The sequence below is a fragment of the Ursus arctos genome, unplaced genomic scaffold, assembly GCF_023065955.2.
Source record: "Ursus arctos isolate Adak ecotype North America unplaced genomic scaffold, UrsArc2.0 scaffold_6, whole genome shotgun sequence".
Classification (NCBI taxonomy): domain Eukaryota; kingdom Metazoa; phylum Chordata; class Mammalia; order Carnivora; family Ursidae; genus Ursus; species Ursus arctos.
Window position 1 is genome coordinate 86,244,203 of NW_026623078.1, and position 22,989 is coordinate 86,267,191.

General features: G+C 56.3%; 2 protein-coding genes across 6 annotated transcripts in view; one reads left to right on the forward strand and one right to left on the reverse strand.

The window, feature by feature from the left end:
- ADCK5 (aarF domain containing kinase 5) lies at nt 1-20,882 on the forward strand. Of its 4 annotated transcripts, XM_057307814.1 has the most exons (16): nt 8,538-8,750; nt 9,089-9,214; nt 11,607-11,728; nt 12,690-12,839; nt 18,270-18,345; nt 18,470-18,670; nt 18,752-18,892; nt 18,979-19,092; nt 19,196-19,327; nt 19,396-19,479; nt 19,572-19,653; nt 19,720-19,798; nt 19,874-19,965; nt 20,038-20,290; nt 20,382-20,498; nt 20,587-20,882. In XM_057307814.1, exons 2-16 carry the CDS (start codon nt 9,167-9,169, stop codon nt 20,690-20,692), a joined length of 1,797 nt encoding a protein of 598 aa, XP_057163797.1. In that variant the 5' UTR covers nt 8,538-8,750; nt 9,089-9,166; the 3' UTR covers nt 20,693-20,882. The 4 variants fall into 4 exon arrangements, with proteins under 4 accessions (XP_048068480.1, XP_026344600.1, XP_057163797.1 ...); XM_048212523.2 differs by lacking the exons at nt 8,538-8,750; nt 9,089-9,214 and adding an exon at nt 1-92; XM_026488815.4 differs by lacking the exons at nt 8,538-8,750; nt 9,089-9,214 and adding an exon at nt 623-912.
- Nucleotides 20,873-22,989, reverse strand: part of CPSF1 (cleavage and polyadenylation specific factor 1) — a 13,979-nt gene continuing 11,862 nt past the window's right edge. Inside the window, exons 28-38 of one of the 2 annotated variants that reach the window (XM_026488810.4) lie at nt 22,854-22,944; nt 22,699-22,783; nt 22,489-22,630; nt 22,253-22,405; nt 22,002-22,178; nt 21,853-21,919; nt 21,731-21,778; nt 21,504-21,659; nt 21,295-21,424; nt 21,079-21,217; nt 20,873-21,004 (exon numbers count right to left, since the gene is read on the reverse strand). In XM_026488810.4, coding sequence (XP_026344595.1) covers nt 20,957-21,004; nt 21,079-21,217; nt 21,295-21,424; nt 21,504-21,659; nt 21,731-21,778; nt 21,853-21,919; nt 22,002-22,178; nt 22,253-22,405; nt 22,489-22,630; nt 22,699-22,783; nt 22,854-22,944 — 1,236 coding nt within the window. In that variant the 3' untranslated portion in view covers nt 20,873-20,956. Of the gene's footprint in view, nt 21,218-21,294; nt 21,425-21,503; nt 21,660-21,730; nt 21,779-21,852; nt 21,920-22,001; nt 22,179-22,252; nt 22,406-22,488; nt 22,631-22,698; nt 22,784-22,853; nt 22,945-22,989 lie in introns of both variants that reach the window. The other variant, XM_057307812.1, reaches the window with a different exon arrangement.

Below are 22,989 nucleotides of genomic sequence, written 5' to 3' on the forward strand. Positions count from 1 at the left end.
AGGAAGGAGGCGGAGCAGGCTGGGGTCCCGGGGAGAGGAGGCCTTGACAGCCTGAGGAGAGAACCTGGAGCGAGTGGTGTTTCCCTGGCAGGGTGAGAGAAGTAGGGACGAGAAGCATTGGCGCGGGCTGCGTGGGCCTTTGAGAGGAGGGGACGGGTCCTGCCCTGCCACCCGGGCAGGCTGGCAGGCCAGGGCGGGGGGAAGAAGCCTAACCGTGGGTCTCGTCTGCCCTGTGCTCACCACTCGCGGCGTCGCTACTGACTGTCCGCCTTGCACGACGCCCGGCACACAGCAGGCGCTCATGAGAATTCCCGGCTTCGATCCAAGGAACAAGGACATCTAACCTCATTTTGCAGGGAGGAAAGCGAGCCGGGAAGCAGTTAAAGAGATTCACCCTAACCGGTGGCACAGAAGTGTTGAGTCCCTCCCCGCCCCAGCAGTCCGGGCTCCAGCTTTCAGAGCAGTGTCCCCCCACCGCACCTCTATACGGACCCCTCCCTCCCGCGTCCGCCCATGCTGTGAGCTCCCGGGGAACCAGAGAGCTGACCTCCCCGAGCCTCGGCTTCCATCCGGTGGGAGCAGACCCCTGCCCCAGAGCGGCAGTGAGGACTGAGCCGGGGATCGCCTGCGGGCGTGGACGCGGGCGGGTGGACGCAGGGCGCGCGGGTGGACGCAGGGCGCGCGGTCCCAGCCTTAAAGCTAGGCTGCGGCGGCCGCCAGGAGGCGCTGGTCCGCCGCGGAGGCGGACACGCTCGAGCGTGGCCTCCGGGCTCCGCCCACCGCCGTCAGGGCGGGGCGCGCGCGCGCACAGCGACCCCGCCCCGCAGGGGCTGCTGGGCCGGGCGACGCGAGGCTGCGGCGAGCGGGAGCCGGAGCGGCGGCGGCGCGGCTTCTTCGAAGATGTGGCGGCCGGTGAGTTCCCCGCCCGGCGCGACCCGGCGCCCGCTCCCACAGGCCCCGTCAGCCTCCGTCCGGAACCGCGGGGCCACCCCCGAGCCGCCCGGTCCTGGGCCGCGTCGGGGACCGTCAGGGCTCTTGGGGGCGGGCGTCCTTCACCGCTGTCGGAGTCCCGGTTCTTCGCGGTAGAAACCCCTAGACCGTGCTGGGGAGGCGCTGGGTTCCACCGGAGGGCCCACCGCCGGACTGCCCCCCGGCACACCCCAGACGCCGCTCATCTCCTCGCAGGCAGATTGGCCGCGTGCCCCCGAAACAGCCCTTAAAACCTCCCCCATCTTAGCCCTCGCGGACACCCCTCCTCACCCCTTCTCCGGCGCCCACGTCTGCCTTAGACGCCTCGCTGCTTCATCCTCTGCGGCGGTCCCGGACCGGAGGTCCCTGCTCCCGGCTCCCTTTGCTCTGGTCTCCAGCCCACCTCACGTCATCCTGAGCCGACACCTGCCGCCCGGCTTCTGAGCAGAGGAGAGGACTGGGGGCGTGGGGGCGGCGGTGTCAGCGCTGGGCTCCCGCCGGCGCAGCCCGCCCTGGAAAGCCTCTCCCCCGCAGGCCTTCCTAGACTTCTGCCTGGCCCTAGGCTGTCCTCCCAGCCCCTGAAAGTGGCAGCCGCTCCTCCCATTCTTTTCTCAGTTGGGCCTTCCATTTTGCTCTCTCTGCAGTTTGGATCGGCACCTTTTTTTTTTTAAGGATTTTATTTATCTATTTGAGAGAGAGAGAGCGCAAGCACGAGCGGGGTAAGGGGCAGAGGGAGAAGCAGACTCCCCGCTGAGCAGGGAGCCTGATGTGGGACTTGATCCTGGAACCCTGGGATCACGACCTGAGCCAAAGGCAGCAGATTAACTGACTGACCCACCTAGGTGCCCAGGATCGGCACCTTTTAAAACCTGGTGTCATAATCACTGACCCAGCTCTCTCCCACTCTAGCCCCAGGAATCCATCCTTTTCCTCATGGGCTTTAGGGCTGAAGAGACTGAAAGGGTTCATTTGCATTTTCAACTTGGTTTTCTACAGGGCTTGTATTTTTCTAGTAAGCCTAGCCTTGTAGGTTTAGATATTAACAGTACCGATGCATTTCTTTTTTAAAAATTTAGATTCAATTAACATATAGTGTATTGTTGCTTTCAGAGGTAGAGGTCAGTGATTCATCAGTCTTATATGACACCCAGCGCCATTACATCACGTGCCCTCCTTCATGCCCATCACCCAGTTACCCCATCTCCCTAAGAGTCTCTTATGGTTTGTCTCCCTCTCTGATTTCATCTTGTTTTATTTTTCTCTTCTTTCTGCTATTATTCTCTGTTTTGTTTCTTAAATTTGTGGAATTTCTTAAATTCCACATATCAGTGAGATCATAAAATTGTCTGACTTATTTCACTTAGCATAATACCCTCTAGTTCCATCCTGTCATTGCAAATGGCAAGATTCCATTTCTTTTGATGGCTGAGTAATATTCCAGCGTATATACAGACCACATCTTCTTTATCCATTCATCTGTCGATGGGCATCTGGGCTCTTTCCATAGTCTGGCTCTTGTAGACATTGCTGCTATGAACACTGGGGTGCAGGTGCCCCTTCAGATCATTACATTTGTATCCTTGGGGTAAATACCCAGTAGCGCAATGGCTGGGTCGTAGGGTAGCTCTATTTTTATTTTTATTTTTATTTTTTTAAGATTTTATTTATTTAAAATCTTTAAAAAAAAAAAAGATTTTATTTATTTATTCAACAGAGACAGAGACAGCCAGCGAGAGAGGGAACACAAGCAGGGGGAGTGGGAGAGGAAGAAGCAGGCTCATAGCGGAGGAGCCTGATGTGGGGCTCGATCCCATAACGCCAGGATCACGCCCTGAGCCGAAGGCAGACGCTTAACCGTTGTGCCACCCAGGCGCCCCAGGGTAGCTCTATTTTTAACATCTTGAGGAACCTCCATACTGTTCTCCAGAGTGGCTGTGCCAGCTTGCATTCCCACCAACAGTGTAGGAAGATTCCCCTTTCTCCACATCCTCGCCAACATCTCTTGTTTCCCGACTTGTTAATTTTAGCCGTTCTGACTGGTGTGAGGTGTATCTCACTGTGGTTTTGTTTTGTATTTCCCTGATGTCAAGTGATACTGGGTCCTTTTTCCTGTGTCTTATGGTCATTTGTATGTCTTCTTTGGAGAAATGTCTTTTTATGTCTTCTGCCCATTTCTTGATTGGATTATTTGTTCTTTGGGTGTTGAGTTTGAGAAGTTCTTTATAGATTTTGGGTACTAGCCCTTTATCTGATAAGACATTTGCAAATATCTTCTCCCCTTCTGTGGGTTGCCTCTTAGTTTTGTTGACTGTTTCCTTTGCTGTGCAAAAGCTTTTTATCTTGAAAAAGTTCCAATAGTTCATTTTTGCCTTTGTTTCCCTTGCCTTTGAAGACATGTGTAGCAAGAAGCAGCTGCAGCCGCGGTCAGAGAGGTTGCTGCCTGTGTTCTCCTCTAGGATTTTGATGGATTCCTGTCTCACATTTAGGTCTTTCATCCATTTTGAGTCTATTTTGTGTAGGGTGTAAGAACATGGTTCAGTTTCATTCTTCTGCATGTGACTGTCCAGTTTTCCCAACACCTTTTGTTGAAGAGACTGTCTTTCTTTCATTGGATATTCTTTCCTGATTTGTCAAAGGTTAGTTGACTGTAGAGTTGAGGGTCCATATCTGGGTTCTCTATTCTGTTCCATTGATCTATGTGTCTGTTTTTATGCCAGTACCATGGTGTCTTGACGACTACAGCTCTGTAATAGAGCTTGAAGTCCAGAATTGTGATGCGTCCTGCTTTGGTTTTCTTTTTCAATATTCCTCTGGCTATTCAGAGTCTTTTCTGGTTCCATACAAATTTTAGGATTATTTGTTCCATCTCTGTGAAAAAAGTTGATGGTGTTTTGATAGGGATTGCATTGAATGTGTAGATTGCTCTGGGCAGCACAGACATTTTAACAATATTTGTTCTTCCAATCCATGAGCATGGAACATTGTTCCATTTCCTTGTGGCTTCCTCAGTTTCTTTTATAAGTGTTCTATAGTTTTCTGAGTACAGATCCTTTACGTCTTTGGTTAGGTTTATTCCTAGGTATCTTATGGTTTTGGGTGCAATTGTAAATGAGATAGATTCCTTAATTTTTCTCTTTTGTCTCATTGTTAGCGTTAAAATGCAACTGATTTCTGTGTATTTTTCTGTGATTTTATATCGTGCTATGTTGCCGAATCCTTGTACGAGTTCTAGCAATTTTGGGGTGGAGGCTTTTGGGTTTTCAACATAAGTACAGATGCATTTCTCTTAATTTTTGTGACTTTCAATGAGCAGCTGCCTTACACAAGGGTGTTTTATGAACTGAGATGAGGCAGAGTTAGTGTGAGAGCCAGGCAGACAGGCACTGAATTGGCCTTTAGCACAGCACTTTACAGCTTACAAAGTGTCTGCACATATTCAGGTCACTTAATCCTCCCGACCGCCCTAAGGAGTAGGCAGGCAGGTTTCAGCTTCTGATGAGGAGCTGCTCACATCTGGTAAGTGGAGCAGAGCCAGGTAAGCTTCTGAGTCTTGACTGGTGCCAAGAGGGTCATAGACCTTTGGAAAAGAAAAGGGCGGGGTATTCATGGTCCTCTGGGCCATCTCTGCTGGCCCAGATTCTCAGGCTCACTTCCTACCTGTGGGAACATTTCTGTGCCTTGGATTCCCCTCCTGCTGGAGCACACAGGACGGTTGACCCTGCCAGTGAATAGACCTGGTTCTTGTCACCGCTGTAGCTCTTCTGGTTTTGGCCTCATCATGAGATGCAGCAGCTGCTTCTTCGTGCTGTGGGCTGGGTTGCCTGCAATGACCTTTCATCCCGTAATGTGCTCTGTCTGATTGGTAGGGTGGCAGGGAAGCAGGCAGCTCGGCCTGTTGGTGACCTTTGTAATACCTGTTTGAATCTCACTACTCAGAGCCCTTTTTTTTCGTTTTTCCTGCTTTATAGGTTGTTAGCTAAGTTCCAGATGAACACTCTCTTTCTGCAGGCAGGCTGTGCACACACTCTAAGAAAGCATGAGACGCTGGGGTAGAGAAGGTCCATTTCATCTCATCCAAACTGAAAGGCTTTGAAGTGGTGGGTGCAGAGACAAGTGTAAGCTAGGGCTGTCCCAGGCAAGCCAGGGCATGTGGTCACCCTGGTGACAAGGCACTGGTGCGTGGGCGAGCAGCCTGGGGGTCCACAGCTCTCTCTGCCTGTTTGCTGGCAGGCTCTGGTGCTTAAGCTCTGGGTGTGATTTGAGTTATACGTGCTGTGCTGGAAATTGCCGTGGACTGGTTCTTGGAAGATCTGGCTACAGGTTCTGTCCATATTTATAGTCACATGGCTTCTTTGGGCTTCGGGGTGTCTCTTGGATGATGGGGATAGTTTGAGGAGCACTGGCCATCCCAGACTGGAAGGAGCCATGTACTTGAATGGGCCTGTGGACCCTGGTGGGGGCTCTGAAGTTGTCAGCATGAGGCCCTATCCTTGGAGTCCTGTCCGGAGCCAGGCTGCTGCAAGGGCTGCTGCCATCTCTTGCCTGACCGTGGCCTTCCTCATAGTGCTCACCTAGCATCCAAGGTTGGGCCATGCGGGGTTCTGGTTCATTCTGTCACCATTTATCTAAATGCAGCAAGCCTTCACGGAGCTCCTGCTTTATCTAACAAGCGCTGCACTAGACCTGGGAAGCAGAGAGATAAGTGAGAGGTGGGCCCTGCACAGGCTGGTGGGGGGCAGAGGCTAAACTAACAGTCACACTGTGGTGTGGTAAGGATAGTGGGAGAGGCGTGTACAAGTTGCAGAGGCGGATGGGGGGACGAGAGACAGGACTGGGGAATTGGGGTCTGGTGAAGGGTGCTCCAGGCAGGACAGCAGCCTGGAGAACAGGCCTGGGCCTGGTGCTGAGTGAGCTGTCCAGGTCCTACCAGAGGGACCTTTGTTATAGGGTGAGTGAAGATTCACTGACTGCTGGGAAAGGAATTGGGGAATGGTGAGATGCAGCCCGAGTCCTTACTGCTCTGAGGGCATCCGAAGAGCAGAAACTGGTACTGGGGACTGCAGCCAGGGGCCGTTCCCGTTCTGTCCTTGCCCCCGCTGAGGCTTGGGGTGCAGCCAGGGCCTTGTGCTTTAGTGTAGAATAATCCAGAGTTAGCGTGCCCTTCTATGAAAGAACACGCGTGTGGCCCCTCCTGCTTAGCCCTTAGGGGCATCTGGAGGGTCTGGGGCTCTTGTGATGCTGGGTTTAGCCTGTGGTCTTGGGGCAGCCACGCCTGGGCTCTGGCACGTTACATTCCCTGCCAGCCCCCTTGCTTCGGCCTTGGTGCTCGCAGCCTCTGAATCGTGAGGCCTTTTGCTGTGCTCCTCCAGTTTATTGGCTAGAATAGTTCATGGATCTTTCCTTTCCATTCCTTGTGAATGCTAGTGTCTCAGAATAATCACTTTCCGTCAGCTGTGGCCATGTTCCTTCTCGGTTTGTGGTGGTGGAGCTTCTGAATCCATGAACAGCATGGGAACTTTGCCGCAAACCTGGCTGTCCCTTTGCTCGCTCCTGCCCTTCTGCCCTGTTAAGTAAAGCATTTCTTTGTATTCTGTATGTCACCTATCTCTGAGTTTTACATATGTTGGAAATAGTCTCTTTTCTCTTCTAGACTAAATGCTTTTTTTCCTTCTGAAAAAGCGGTGGAAAGCTGATGATCAGTTAACTAAATAGTTCAATTTAATCTAGCAAGTACATGCTTCTTCATGTTAGGTTGGAGCGGGCTTGTGGGGGCAGGGCTGTTGGCAGGAGGGTAAAGGCATGGGGACCAGCAGGTGGCATGGCACAGTCAGCAGGAGGGCTGAGTAGAGTAGCTGCTCCTTGACCCCGGAATGACCTCAGCATGCCCATCTGCCTGGCCTGTCATGTGGGCTAGGCACCGTGCATAGGGCTTTGCAAATGTTCACTTGACCCATACATTAACAGTACAGTGGTCCTTGCTTTATAGACTGTGAAACTGAGGTATAGAGAGAGAAGTACCTTGCCCTCAGTGCACAGCTAGTACTTGCTAGAGCCTGCATTCCAATCCCAGGCTTAGAAGTCTGCGTTCATAGTCTGCCCCTTCTCAGCCTTGGCTCTACCTGAGTCTCCAGGGCAGGGCCATCCTGGGCACTGTCTGGTATTGGGCATTGTCCCTGGCCTCCACCCATTCAGTGCCAAGAGCACCCCTTTCCCTGGTTGTGACAACTAAGAGTGTCTCCAGACAGTGCCAGATATCCTGGGCACACAGTTGCCGCCGGTGAGTACACCTGCCCTGCCCTAGCTGCCCCATCTTCAAAATGCCGCCTTCCTAGGATATGGAGAAGAAGGAACCCTCTTACCCTGCTGGTGGGAATGCAAACTGGTGCAGCCACTCTGGAGAACAGTCTGGAGGTTCCTCAAAAAGTTAAAAATAGAGCTACCCCTCGACCCAGCAATGCACTACTAGGTCTTTATCCAAAACATACAAAAACACTAATTCAAAGGGACACATGCACCCCTTTTGTTTAAAGCAGCACTGTCAACAATAGCCAAATTATGGAAGCAGCCCAAGGGTCCATCGACTGATGAATGGATGAAGAAGTGGTGTATATACAATGGAATATTGTTCAGCCATCAAAAGGAATGAAATCTCGCTATTTGCAACAACACGGGTGGAGCTAGAGGGTAATGACGCAAGCAAAGAAAGTCGGAGAAAGACCATATGATGTCACTCGTGTGGAATTTAAGAAACAAATAAGCAAAGGAAAAAACAAGAGAGACAAAGCAAGAAACAGACTCTTAAGTATAGAGAATGGATGGTCCCCAGAGGGGAGGAGGATGGAGGGGTGGGAAACAGGTGGTGGGGACCCAGGAGTGCACTTGTGATGAGAACCAGGTGATGTGTGTAAGTTTTGAATCACTGTGTTGTACGCTAGTGTAACACTGCGTGTTAACTATACTGGAATTAAAATAAAAAACTTAAAATAGGGGTGCCTGGGTGGCTCAGTTAGTTGACCATCTGACTCTTGACTTTGGCTCAGGTCATGATCTCAGGGTGATGAGACCAAGGCCCCTGTCAGGCTCTGCGCTGGGCATGGAGTCTGCTTAAGATTCTCTCCCTCTCCCTCTGCCCCTTCCACGCTCTCCCTCTCTCTCTCCCTCTCAAAAAAACAAAAACAACTTAAAAATGCATGACAATAATATAAAAGTCAGGAAGGTTAAAAATAGAATTGACAGGAGCACCTGGTGGCTCAGTCGGTCAAGCGTCTGCCTTCGGCCCAGGTCATGATCCCAGGGTCCCGGGATCGAGCCCCGCATTGGGCTCACTGCTCAGCAGGGAGTCTGTTTCTCCCTCTTCCCCTCCACCTGCTTGTGCTCTCCCTCTCTCTCAAATAAATAAATTTAAAAAAATAGAATTGACAGTGTACTAAAGTATTTGTAAGGAGGGGGGAGGAGGTAAAAGTAATTATTTGTATTAGACTATATTAGGTAAGGGATTCATAGTTTAGTCATTTATGTAACTATACAAAGCTTTGTATGTGATTGCAACTAATTATATTTTTCTAAAGGAAACAAAACAGTGCCACCTTCCTGACTGGGACTTGGGACAGCATAGCAGATGCCTGTGACCTTTAAATACAGGGACGAGCCGACAGAATGGTCGCACGTAGTTAACTGTGCAGATACCCGCCACCTAGATCCACCCGTTATGAGTATCTTGCTCTAGTTGCTCCTCTTTCCATTTGAAACCATATATTGTGTTGTCATTGGAGCAGTTGCAAGTAAGTTGCTGATACTTTGACACAATCTATAAACATTTCAACATGCGTCCCCTAAACAAGATCGTTCTCATGTAACTTAATCGTGCCTGAGAGTGTGAACGGTAATTCCTGAATGTCTGTCGTATTCTGACTACCTTGCTGTCCCAGGACTGTGTTTACAGGAGGTTTCCTGCTGCCCAAGGTGCGCCTGGCTGTTGTGTCTGTCTAGCCTCCCAGTCTACAACAGTCTTCCCACTTTTTTCCTGTGATTGTTTTTTAATTTGTTGTTACAAAATTGCAAACGTTGGGGCAGCTAGGTGGCTCAGTTGGTTGAGTGTCTGATTTTTTTTTTCCTTGAGAGAGAGAGTGTGAGCCACAAGCAGGGTGAGCGGCAGAGGGAGAGGGAGAAGCAGACTCCCCACTGAGCAGGGAGCCCGATGCAGAACTCGATCCCAGGACTCTCGGGATCAGGACCCGAGCCAAAGGTAGGAAGTGTCCGGGCCTTGGTTTCAGCTCAGGTCATGAGCTCAGGGTCCTAGGATCAAGTCCCACGTTGCACTCCTCACTCAGCGGGGAGTCTGCTTGTCTCCCTCTCCCTCTGCTTGCTTTCTCTGTCTCTTTCCTAAATAAATAAATCTTAAAAATTTGCAAATATTTATAGAAGCAGAGACAATTGATAAATGGCTGTGCCCAGCACCAGTGTTCCCAACTCATGGACCCTAATGACTTTCTGAAGAGGCCAGGCCGTTTAGAGGATGTCCTGCACCCTGGATCCACTTGTTGGACATGCGCAGGGTCACTGACAATGAGTGCTGAGCTCCAGTGGCTGGCGGCTGTTGTCTGTTCTTATCCAGTGGTCTTGCAGTCTTCTTGAGAAGATCGGAATCACGACACAGCCCTCACTGGCTAGAGTTCCAGGCAGCACTCCCTGGCTCTCAGGCACCAGCCTTGGGCCATCTTGCCAGTTCCTCACGCTTGCCTTGAACCTGCTTGGCTCCATCACCCAGCACCCTCCTCCTGGGCTGACCTCCCCAGCACACTGCCCACTTCCTGCAGGAAAACCCCAGGGCCCCTTGGGATGCTCTGCCTGGCTCCAGCTTACTTTGCTGCCCACTCTTTTTGGGCACCGCCCCCCCCCCATCAATGAGTATACAGTATGTTTTCCAGCCACATAGGCCTCTCCTCCCCAGAAATGCCCTGTGCTTTCCTGGCTTCAGGCTTCTACTGACTCCACATTCTCTGTATAGAAGATGCTCTGTGATGTTCACGTGGAAGTCCTACTCTTTGCCAGATGGCAGGATCCTCCCTCCCTTGTGCCCCATGCTGTCCCCGTGTCTTCTTGGTTTTGTCTGCATCTGTCTGTGGCCCCTGGTTGCATACAGGACCCAGTGTCAGGGCATCTCCGGAGGGGTTGATGGGTATGTATGGTAGAAGATGCGGAGTCAGGGGAGGCGTACAGGGAGGGAGGGGGCCAACGGCCTTAAAGAGAATAGGCGGGGGCTGGATGGAGCCTGGACAGAGGTGCATCTGAGGGGAGCGTATGGTGTGGGCAGGACGTCCTTCCTGGCACCCTGCTTGTTGTCACAACCCTTGGGATCCCAGGCTGGAGCCCGCCGTGCTGCAGGCACTCAGTTCTGAGCTACTGTCCACCAGGTCTGTGGTCACAGATGCTGATCCCCTGGGCTTCCTCTTCTGCTGCTGAGCCTCAGCATAGCTGTGTGCATGTGGCCAAGGCAGGTCACGCAGGCCTGGGGGTGGGGGTGGGGGGTGACGTGCTATCCTGCTCTCTTGCACAGAAAGCCTAGGGGCTCTTGCTGCCACTGGTCCTCACCCCCTGCCTGCCTGCAGCTGCCTTTCTCGCCTCTGTGGGTTTCCTGGAGGGTCTGTGCTCACTGTGCGTGGCCTTGCCGAGCAGGGGTTTTCTGTCAGCCTGTGTTCTCCTGGGACAGTAGGTCATGGACCTTTTCCTTTGACTTTTGTGTTGTTTTGCAGTCCTTGAAATTGTCTTCAGGGCTGTGTCCTTTGGCCAGAAAATGATTGGAAAGTCAGTCCTTTATTTGGTCCAGAGTTCACAATGATAATGTTAACATCTGTGCCATGGGTCATGACTTACTATGCATAACCTTTTTTTTTTCCCTAAAAAGAGAATTTGCAGTTGGCAGTTTGTGGTTGAGGAACTTAAGACCCCATAATTCAAATAAGATTGGGAGACCAAGGGTGTCAGTAAGCGTAGGAGAGCCTGTGATGTTTCTGGGGTCCCTGGGATAAACCAGTGCCCTGTGCAGTCCCCGTGGTACTTGTGGCTGTGGCACGTCTTCCCCCTGGCCTTCCCCGCCCTCTTCCAAGTCTCCGCCGCTGGGGTCCTAGCAAGCGTTTTCAGAACAATCGCCTACGCAGGGTCCCTGTTACTGCTTCTGGTCTCCCACCCAAGAGTTTGACATCTTTCTGATTGTGTGATTAAGCATTATTGATCGATCGTTCCTTTGGAAATTCAGAATGACTTCCTGAGGTTACTGGTCAGTGGGGTGAGCAGCAGAAAAATAGTCAGAGGTCCCAGGGCCCCCGGGAGAGGTCCGAGGCGGGGACGGAGGGGACCCTCAGAGGTGGTGCGTTCCTAATGACCTTTCATGGTGCATAGAGGCTGAAGCTCCTGGTGCATAGAGTGGAGCCTTGCCTTTTCTCATGTCATTCTTGGCTCTCGGCCTCGCACTCCAGAGGTGGAATTGTCCTTGCATTCCTGAACCAAACGTGGGCCTGGTCCCGAGCACGGGCCCTGCATGTGCTGACAAGCGCTGATGACATGCTTGGGTACAGGGAGGTACAGCTTGCCCTCAGCTCCGGGCCTGTGTGAGCCTGCGTGGTGTGTTCCCTTTGCAGGCCCAGCTCTGCCGCTTCCACTCTGCCCTGCTGCAGAGCAGGCCGTACCCCTGGCCGTCCCCTGCTGGGCCGTCCCCTGCTGCCTTCTCCAGGAGAAACCTCAGGGTCCTGCCTGCAAGGTGGTGAGTTTTCCACAGCCCCAAGTGCCCCCTAGGGCCCGTGCCTCTTGCCAGGCAGGGATGGAAGACCTCTCTTGTGAGGCCCAAGGCTGGGCTTCTCTGTGCTTCCGTCTCCAAGACAGCTGCGTCTGCTCCTGCGCGTGGTGCCCTGGTGTTGTCACCCCCTGCCCCTGCCAGGGACCGGAGCTCCTGGGGCAGGACTCCCTGATGGCAGTGGCATGAGCACGCAGCGGCCAGAGCTGTGTGCTCTGAGAAGACAGAGTAACAGGTTCAGAGCGTGCAGAAGGGTGGGACCGCTGCGGATGGGTCCAAGACAAGAGGTAGAAGTAGTGAGAAATGGAGGTGGGAGGGTTCCAGGCCTGAGGCCAGCGGGCAGGTCAGGGCAGGACTACGGTGGGAAGTGTCAGGAGGCTAGACTCGGGCCTGGCGGGCCGCAGAGGGTTACCCAAGTGTGCGCTCGCTGCCTGGTGACCTCGGGATGGATGTGAGTAGATGCCGGGCTCCTGTCGGGCTCCCCCTAGTCGCCGCCACCTGCGCATCTTGTCCCGCTCTGCCGTCCTGGCACTTCGCTGTTGGGTTGGGCTGTCATCAAGGTGGACAGTGGCTGTGACTCTGTACAGCGTAGGAGGCCCTCGTCAGGTGAGGATCTCAGCTCTGCCTGTGAGCTGCTTCCTGTGTAGCCAGAGAGCTGCTTGTTTTGCTCACTGGCCCCTTGGAGCCTGGCGTCCACGGTGTCCGTGGGGTGCAGGCAAGGTGACTTGGAACATGCTAGTGACCACATGGGCCTCTGGCACCGGGGTTGCCTGAAGAGGCTTCTGGTACAGCTGCAGCTCCCTGGGGTGGGCTGGGCTCTGGCTGCGAGTGCCCCTCAAGCTGTGGGGGGCAGAGGCCTGCAGAGCCCAGGCCCAGTGGGCAGGGGGCAGACGGGAAGTAACCTGCACCATACACCCCTGTCTCCCTCCAGGTCCTTCAGACCCCAGCCCCTATGGAGGAAGGTGCTGTCTGCTGCGGTGCTGGGGGTACCCCTGCTCCTTGGGGCCCGCTATTTCACTGCCGAGCCTCAGGAGAAGAGAAGGATGAGGCTGGTAGTGGACGGCGTGGGGCGTTTCGGCAGGTAGAGGGGGCGGGGGCGTGGCATGGCTTCCTCGCCTGCCCAGGCCGGTCCTGAGATGTGGGCTGGGAGGGGCTGCAGGGTCCTGCTGGAAAATTCCAAGCTGCTTTCCAGACACTCCAGTGCTTCCAGGTCCCCGTGGATGTAGTGCCAACGAACCATGACCACTGGATACGGCCTCTTGCAGACCCTGCAGATGAGCCTTGACCAGTTTCCTCCCTCCTCTTCTCGCCTCCACTCCCAGTGGCCTGGACTAGAGGGGGCTAGTGTCTGGTCACTGACATTAAGGGTGCCTTAAACTGAAGGCTTTTTCATACTCCCTTATCTACCAGTGCAAGATTCTTCGGGGATAGGGGTGATCTTCCTGTTGGGGCCCCTTGGACAGACATTTCCACCATCCGTCAGATCCAGGAATTCCTACAGCCAAGAAATCCTGAGAACCAGCTCTTGGCTTTGAGTGAAACCTCAGTCCACCCAAACGCACTGTTGGGCTGGGCTGGGGTGTGACATGGTTGCTCGGGGAGGTGGCTCACAGGAGACCTTGCTCGAGGAGGCTGTGGGGGTGGGGGCTGCAGCTCTGAGCACGTGCAGACTCTCAAACCTGCGTCCATCTCTCAAGGGAAGGCTTAGGACTGCTAAGGCCTTTGGGCACTTAGCCAGAAACTTCCCTGAGATTTATGCTAGTGGAGACCATTGTCGGGTGGGTGGCTGAATGCTTCACCACTGCCTGTCTTGAGGACACAACAGGCTCCTCACTTGGCTCTGTTGACGGTGGTCCCGCCCCTGCGCTCCTGTCTCCCCAGGTGGTCAGGTTTGCATGAAGCACCTAGTTGCCCTCCTGGGCAGGTTCTGGGCAGTGAGTTCTCCGTCCTGTAGGGTTGTCCAGTCTCCCAGAACTGAGGTTGACGAGGGCAGAGCCTGGAGTCGGCTCTGTCTTTTCTTCTGTGGCTCTGCACTGTGCGGGAGGGCGTGGGACTGGTGGGGACCGTCCCCATGCAGCCTGCTTCCGAAATGCACACTTGGCATGTCCGGGCTTGTCTTACCGTCCGCCTCACACTGCTGCTGTTCCCCAGTGTCAAATGCACCATCGGCAAGCCTGCCTTCTGATGAGGTTCAGGTGAGGTTCAGTGGGGTGGAGTCCGGAGCCGACAACCGAGAAAGAATTCTTGAGACGTCTTTGGTGCAAAACAGTGGTTTATTAAAGCAGGGGGACAGGACCCGTGGGCAGAAAGAGCTGCTGCCCCGGGTTGTGAGGAGTGGCCCATTCTATACCCTCAAGTTGGGAGGGGGTTAGGGATAGCCTAAGTCTCTAAGGAATTTTGGAAGCAAGGTTTCCAGGACCTTGAGGGGGCTAGCTACTGCTGGGAAAAGGTCATTCATTACCGTCTAATAAAACCTGAGTCATGAGACCCTTCAGATGTGTATCGGTGGGCCGTATGCTTGGGGGCTGACTGCCAACACGTATCTTGGGGGGTTAGAGATAAAGGAAGTTTCCAAAGGAGTTTTTATACGTTAAAGTAGACTTACAGGATCTTGGTGGAGGGGAGGGGGTCAGGCTAGGACTGCCTTTTGCCCTTAGCAAAGTATTAACATGGAGGCAGCTGAGTTCCTAGAGGAATGTCACCCTGCCTGTTTCAAGGACTTGTCAATGGGCTGTAGGTAGTAAGGACTGTTTCTTTGTCCTTTAGGGCAGCCAGGAGTGCCTGAGGGATGTCACATACATCCCATGGGGGGGGGGCGGTGTTTGCAGGGTGTCAGCTTCTGCTTTGTCCTCAGCTTGCCTTCCGTTCCCTCATCACCTTCTCTGCTTCCTTCCTGAGAAAATGTATTTTTACGGGTTGCTTTCAAAGGCTGAGCCGGGATTGGAGGGAGGGAGCTAGAACTATTCTTCTCCCAACTTGTACTTGTTAGCTGTAAGCCCCAGCAGTTGCCAGGACAGGCAGGCTGGGCACAGGGGCGACCACAGGGCCTCCGGGGTCAGGGGCAGCGTATGCGCAGGTGGGGAGCAGGTCAGACTGACTCACCACCAGGGGACTTGGGAGCTCCTTATGTTGCAGGAGAGCAGAGAGCAGAACACATCACTTGTGTGTGTGTGAGAGAGAGAGAGAGAAAGAGAGAGGGAAAGAGAAGGCTCAGAGATGAGTGGTGGGAAGTCTGCATCAAGGCCTTGGTTTCTTACCCCCACCCCTTATTTAATTTTAACTTCTCAGAAACCTGTGGGCTTTTTTTTGGACACAGTTTCAAGTGTCCAGAAAAGTTGTAGGACTAAGACAAAAGAAATTTTTTTCTTCTTGAAACCTCTACAAATGAGTTGTCAGTGTGCTCCATTGCCCCTGCAAGCTGGAGGGTATTTCCTAAGCAAGGACATTCTCCACGAGCACCTTCAGGACACTGGCACGTATGAAGCACTGAATGCCTCAACTCGTCCACCTGTCACCAAGTGTCCCAGCAATAACCTTTGTAGCACAAGGGTCCCGTACCAGGCCCGTCTCTAATTTCCTGCAGTCTAGAACAGTCCCCCTGTGTCTCCTTGGCTCTTATGGCTAAACTTAAGGTCAGGCATGGCCCCCCAGGCCCCCATGTGTGCCCAGGGCTGTCAGTTTCGATGGTTCTCTAGGATGAATCACAGAACTCTGGAAAGTGCTGTACTCTGGATTAAGGTGTTATCATAGCAAAAAAGATAGAAATCGGAATGAGCCCAAGGAAGAGATGCACAGGGTGAGGCCTGGGAGAGCCCCAGATTCAGTGCCGTGCCCTCAGAGACCTGTTACAGCGCCGCTCCTGCCCTGTCCCTGACATGCGACCGTGTATCTGGGTTGTTCTGTGAGCTTCAGTGTGCATGGTTCCCACGGGGCTCTCCTTCCGGGAGTGGTTGGATCGCTGAGCTGAACTGTGTCCAGTCTCCCTCCCTCCCCCGGCTGCGCTGATCTCTGGCAATCTGAGAGCGTCCTCAGCACGCACCGTCCGGGCCCATCACCAATCACAGACGCTCCTGTCACTTGGGAGATCACAGGGCTTCAGAGGCCACCTTCCAGGAGCTGGGGCAAAGGCCAGGCCTTTCTGGCTAAAGTTAATTCTTCACTACACAGTGACCTTGACACGTTGGGAGGCGTGTAGGCCAGTAATGTTGTACAACGGGGGTCAGCAAACTGTGGCCAAACACGGCTGCTGCCCATTTGATAAAGCTTTTTTGGGCCTGTGGTCTTGTCCGTTGTGCGTACGTTGCCTGTGGCTGCTGTCACTGTGACAGCAGAGGTGAAACCGTATGGCTTATGAAGCCCCAAATCTTTACCGTCTAACTTTGTAAAGAAAAATGTTGCTGACCCCTTTTGTAAAAGGCCCCTCCAACATTTCGGCACTGTTCTGCACCCCCGGGCCAGCGCGTGGTCTGCCCGGGCCCCTTGTCTGCGTGATGTTGGGGTCGGTTCCCGTTGCCCTTCTGCCCACTGGCTCAGCACCTCCCAGGACTCCTTCGGTGCGTTCATGCTTACTGCAGTCCCCAAGTGGTGGTTTCCCTGGTTCGGCCATTCCACGCCTGTTAGTTGCGGTTCTCCTGTAAGAAGACTCTCTTCTCCCGTTTATCTGTATCAGTCTGGACTCGTGGGTGTTTTGTTTGACTCTGTTGACAGAGAGCTGTCGCGCTGTGCTGTGTAAACGGCTCTAACCCACTCACCCCAGCCAGACCCAGGGAATAAACAGGACTGTCTGTGAAGAACGGAGTGCGGGGTTGTTGGCAGGCTGAGCAAGGGTACAGGATTTTTGTTGCTGACTGTTCAGGTTTAGCCTTTGTGATCCTTTTCTTTTTTTATTTCCAAGTCTTTATTTAACTTCCAATTAGTTAACATACAGTGTAATATTAGTTTCAGGTGTAGATCCTTTTATCGCCAACATTTTATTGTAAAAATTTCAAATGGAGTTGGGGACACTGTACAGTGAACCTAGATTTTGCCATTACATCTTCAAATTGTTGTGTTTGTGTTTTTTTGTTTTGTTCTGTTTTTAAGCTCCCACCCGAGTCCTTTGGCCGTGTCCCCATTTCTGGAGCATTTTATTCCTTCTTGCACGGAGATGCTCCAGGCTCATCTTGTTCTTTCCTGGGCCTGGAATCAGCCGTGCTCCGGGGAGCCTGGTTCCTTGGGTCGGAGAGGGGTCTTAAGGACCGTGGTGTGGATGTTGGTTGCTCCCAGGCCCTTCCACAGGCTAGAGCGAGGGGTGTTTGGACAGATGGCCGTGTGCACGCACACTCACCTGTGTCCGTCTCTGTATCTAGCCATACACAGCACATCTTGCACCCACACACATATTTCCCAGTACAGAGATCATTCTCATTCACTCCTTTTCCAGAACTCCTTTCTCCAACTGGGAGAATCTTGGCTTCCCTTGTCTGTAATTTAGTGACCTCTTCCATCGGTCACCGAGTGTAGCAACTACCCCACCCCTTTGCAGACCTTGCATTGCCTTTTGGACTGAATTATTCAGGAAGGGGGGAAGCCCCCCTCCCCCGCTTTGTATCTCTAGGGAGCTCAGAGAAATCCTGTACCCTTGCTCAGCCTGCCAACAACCCCGCACTCCGTTCACAGACAGTCCTGTTTATTCCCTGGGTCTGGCTGGGGTGAGTGGGTTAGAGCCCGTTTACGCAGCACAGTGTGGCAAGCGTAAGGGGCAGGCTGACCTCTGACGCTGATCGAGCACGCTCAGTCACCACGGCCCCTGGGAGCAGCACATACCCCAGCAGGGAGGCAGACCTGTCCAGAATCCAGGAGCCTTTTCCTTCCCGCCTTTTAACTCTGACCTCCTGAGGCAGGAAGTTAGAGGTTTGGCTTGACCAGTGGCCCAAGGTCCCCTCAGGGCTTTTTCCTTGAGGAATAGGAGCCCTACACCCCCTCTCATGAAGGTCTGAGGGTCTGCTGTCTCTGATGCTGGAGGCTGGGCTTGGCCCTGGTTCCTTCCCTCTCCAGACCCAGGGCTGCCTATCCACAGCCTCGGCCACGGGGAGTGAGTTCCCTCGCCAACATGAGGGGCCCAGGCCCCCAGGGCTGTGGAGAGCACTGGGATCCGGCTCCCTGGAGGCCGCTGTCCACGGACATGTCTGCACAGGGGAGCTGGTGACAGCAGCTGGCTCGCTCGCCGTCACCACTGCTCAGGCCTCAGGTGCTACAGGAGAATGAGGAGGAAGCCGTGCCTGGTTGTCAGGGCCTGAGCGCCCCCAGCTCTTCCCGCCCCCAAATGCCCTGGGTGCCCATTGGTGCGTGTGCAGGCAGGGGTGGGGTGGATGCAGGCTGCCCATCGTGTAGACTGGGAGCTGAGACGGCCCTGCTGGCAGTGCTGAGAGCAAGCAAGCTAGACCAGAGCCTGTCCTCTCCCGCCTGGTCCAGGCTGCGAACGCAGGAGGCACTGTGCCTGCCCAGGGCTGAAGGCCGCCTCTGCCAACAGGTCTCTGAGGATAGGCCTCCAGATCTCCCTGGACTACTGGTGGTGTGCAAACATCGTCCTGCGAGGGGTCGAAGAGGTTTGTCCCTGCATCTTAGCCACAGTGGGAGAAGGGGGGTATGGTGACAGCTAGATGAAGGTGGGTGCTGGGGGCGCTAAGGCGCCCGCCCGCTCCCATCCTTGCCCTCCATGCCTGTGGTCAGAACAGCCCGGGGTACTTGGAGGTGATGTCTGCATGTCACCAGCGGGCAGCTGATGCCCTGGTCGCCGGGGCCATCAGCAATGGGGGCCTCTACGTGAAGCTGGGCCAGGGGCTGTGCTCCTTCAACCACCTGCTGCCCCCGGAGTATATCAGGACCCTGCGTGTGCTGGAGGACAGGGCCCTCACGCGCGGTTTCCAGGAGGTGAGCCCCTTCTTGGGCTGTGAGCTCTGGCAGTGCCCCCCCCCCCCCGCCCCCACTGCTCCAGGAACCCTCTCCTGCCAGGTGGACGAACTGTTCCTCGAGGACTTCCAGGCCCTGCCCCACAAGCTCTTTCGGGAGTTCGACTACCAGCCCATTGCCGCCGCGAGCCTGGCCCAGGTGCACCGAGCCAAACTGCACGACGGCACAGAGGTGGCCGTGAAGGTACGCGGGGGCTCGCTCTTCGCTGCAGCGGGGTCTGGGGCGGTGCTGGCGGCCCTGGCTCCTCCCTGCACCCTCGCCCAACCCAGGTGCAGTACATCGACCTGCGGGACCGCTTTGACGGGGACATCCACACTCTGGAGCTCCTGCTCCGGCTCATCGAGTTCATGCACCCCAGCTTTGGCTTCAGCTGGGTGCTCCAGGTAACCGCTGCCCAGAGACGGGCTGGAGCAAGCAGGGTCCACGTTACGTGCTGGGGTGCGCTGGTCCCCGACCTGGACCCCCAGCTGCCCATGTGGCCCCCAGGACCTGAAGGGCACCCTGGCCCAGGAGCTGGACTTCGAGAACGAGGGCCGAAATGCCGAGCGCTGTGCACGGGAGCTGCAGCACTTCCGCTATATCGTGGTCCCCCGCGTGCACTGGGACACGTCCAGCAAGGTGGGCTGGGCCCCCTCCTGGGTGGGAATGTGCAGCCCTGCTGAGCTCAGCCACTTGCTCTCTCCCAGCGTGTGCTGACCGCCGAATTCTGTGAAGGCTGCAAGGTCAACGACATGCAGGCCATCAAGTGCATGGGTCTGGCGGTGAAGGATGTGAGTGCCGTGTGCATCAGTGTGTGGGTGTGGGAGGGGCGTGTATGTGCCCTAAGCACAGGTGACCGTGGCTGGTCCCGTTCTCTCCCCAGATCGCAGAGAAGCTCATCCAGGCTTTTGCGGAGCAGATATTTTATACAGGCTTCATCCACTCCGACCCCCACCCCGGCAATGGTAGGGAAAGTCCCAGGGGTGGGGGTCGGGGGTTGGGGGACACGGGCCAACATGCTGTGTCCCTAGTTCTGGTGCGGAAAGGCCCCGATGGGAAGGCACAGCTGGTGCTGCTGGACCACGGGCTCTACCAGTTTCTGGACGAGAAGTAAGCTGGGGAGCCTGGAGGGGCTGAGGGGGGCACGGGACCGGGTGCTCCGGCCTTACTGCTGGCTGCCCGCAGGGACCGGTCAGCCCTGTGCCAGCTGTGGCGGGCCATCATTCTGAGGGACGATGCCGCCATGAAGACACACGCGGAGGCACTCGGGGTGCGAGGTGAGGCCGGGGGTGCGGGTGCGGGGGCCTGTGGGGCACGCAGCCCGGGCTCACTGCCTCCCCGCCCCCCAGACTACTTCCTCTTCTCCGAGGTGCTCATGCAGCGGCCCGTACGTCTGGGGCAGCTGTGGCGCTCGCACCTGCTGAGCCGCGAGGAGGCGGCCTACATGCAGACCATGGCGCGGGAGCACTTCGAGGACATCATGGCCGTGCTCAGGGCCCTGCCGCGGCCCATGCTGCTCGTGCTGCGTAACATCAACACCGTGCGCGCCATCAACACTGCCCTGGGCGCCCCCGTCGACCGCTACTTCCTCATGGCCAAGAGGTGGGGCTGGCGAGGGGGGGGGGGAAGCCCGGGGGGCGGGAGGCACCGGGGGGAGGGGGGGCTGAGCCGGGCTGACCGCGTCTCTGGGCAGTGCGGTCAGGGGCTGGAGCCGCCTGGCAGGTGCGGCGTACCACAGCGTCTACGGGGCCAGCCTCCTGCGCCACGTCAAGGTCATCTGGGAGACGTTCAAGTTTGAAGTGGCCCTGAGGTGAGGGGATGGGAGGGGGCAGGCACCCAGGGCCGCTGCCCGAGACTTGCTCCCCACCAACCTGCGACCCCTCTGCCCTCCCACCCAGGCTGGAGACCCTATCGATGCGGCTCACCGCCCTCCTGGTTCGGCTCTTGGTCCACCTGGGCCTCCTGCCCGAGACCCAGGGGCTCTCGGAGTACCTGGAGACCTAGGGAGTCCCGGGGGCCAGAGGACCTCAGAGCTCCTCCGTGGTCAGACAGAGCGGGCCAGGCTGGCGGTGCACACGCCCAAGAGCGGGGGCGCAAAGCAGCTGTGGCCTGGAGTTAGGGGGGGACGCCACGGGGCTCGGACTACGGCCCAGCCAGGAGGCCTGGAATGACCACAAGCTCTTGTCAAATCAAATAGCTTTTTCCTCGTATTTTGTACAAAAAGGGGTGGGGGCAGCGCACAGGGTGGCGGCGGCAGCATCTGGGAGTCTAGAAGTGGGCGGTGACACGGTCAGTCTCCAGCAGGTCGTCCAGGATCTGCAGGGAAAAGGGCTGGTGAGTGGGGGGAGGGCCCCGTGGGGGGGGGGGGTGCGGGCAGGCCAGGGACTCACGATGTCAGGGGTGGTGCCGATCTTCTTGGCCAGCTCGCCGCGCTCCATGGTGCTCAGGTACAGGTAGCGGTTGAGCAGCTCCCCGTCCAGGACGTTCCGCACTGCGTTCTGCAGGATGCGCCGGTCCACGTGCAGCATCCTGGGGGACGAGCGGGCTGTAGGGCAGCGGACGTGGGCGGGGGCCGAGGGGCAGGGGTGGTGGTGGGCGCAGCTCACCGGAAGGCCCTGGGGTTGAGGCCGGCGTGGTGGGGCAGCATGGTGGTCAGCGCGTTCTGCAGCATCAGCAGCCGCCGGTACGTCTTCTCCTGCATGGGCAGCAGGAGCCCGATGCCGCCGTCCAGCGTGGCTGCAGGAAGCGCCGTGTGAGTGAGGCTGACCGCCCGCACCACGCGCCCGCCTGCCCGCCCGCCCGCCCTGGGACGCACCAAACCATGTGATGTGCTTGTTCTCCCACACCACCGACTTCTTGCTCGGTCCCTCCGCGGCCCCCCGGCACGGCGTCCTCCAGAATGTGTTCACGTGGGCACCCACGTGGAAATCCGCCCGCCGCAGCAGGCGCATGCCGCCGAAGCTCTCCTTGGCTAGGCCAGAGGGAGCTCAGGTCACCCCCCGCCCGGCCCCAGCCCCCGCACAGGGGAAGGGGGGTACTCACCTTCCGGCAGGTACATGTACACCATGAGGTTGCGGTCACGGTCAGACACTGGGGAGCAGAGCTCAGGGTTAGCCCGGCCGCCCCCGAAGTCTCAGCCCGAAGCCCCCAGGCCCTGCGCTCACCCAGGAAGCCCAGCTGGGCATTGTCCACCATGAAGTCCACGCTGTACACCTCCAGGGGCTTGGCATCCTGGGGACGGGGCGGGGGGCGGGACGTCAAGGTCAGCCCGCGGCCAGCACCCACCCAGCACGGGCCTGGGCCACACGGGTACCCGGGACACGAGGCTCAGCGTCTTGCTCTCCTCTTGGTAGCGCAGCAGCGAGATGCTCTTCATGACGTCCGCCGCCAGGATGAAGTTCTTGACGCTGATCATCTGGTGGATGTAGAGCTGGGTGTCGATGAAGGCCATGCCAGTCAGCTCACTGGCCCGCAGGCTCCACAGGAAGATCTAGGGGACAGGAGGCAGGGGTGACGAGGGGTAGGCGGCGGGCAGCCCCCCGGAGCGGGTGGGACAGGGCATACCTTCTGGCCGATGGCAGACACCAAGTGGCCATTGCAGTGGCACAGGGCGGTCACTGGGCCCTTCTGCTCCTTCTCATACAGGACTTTGAACTTGTTTTTGGTCAGGGGCTGGCCGGGCTCAGGTACCACCTCGATCACATCCATGATCAGGATCTGCCAGGGAAGGAAGCGGGTGATGTGCAGGGAAGGGGCCGAAGCTGCCGGGCACCGGCCACCCCCACCCGCCGGCCTCTTACCCGCCCTCGGCACGTGACCTCCTCCCCCTGCATGAGGCAGGTCCCAGCAGCCACGTAGCCCTTGAGGCCTGACACCGTCTCCTCGCTGCGCAGCGACACGGTCTTCATGCAGGTCACGTGCTCCCACTCCTCTAGCTCGATCCTGCACGAGGAAGGGTGAGGATGCCGCCTCCTGGCTGGCCGCCAGTCCCCAGCCAGACCCAGCCTCACCTGGCATTGGGGATGGCCTCCCAGCTGACCGGGGAGATGAGCTGGATGGAGAAGGCCTCCTGCTGGGGGTGGATGTATCGGTCGTCTGCAAGGACACGGGGTGACGGTCAGGGTGGGCAGCCCTGACAGCAAGCCCCGCTCTGGGCATCACGTACCTCTCTCGATGGTCTCGAACTCCTTCTCTTCGCCTGTCATGCGTGGGATGCGGGTGCACGGCATGTTGGTGCTGGTGGCGACAGCATACACCTGGGACAGCGGGGCATGTCACAGGCGTGCAGGAGGCCACGCCCA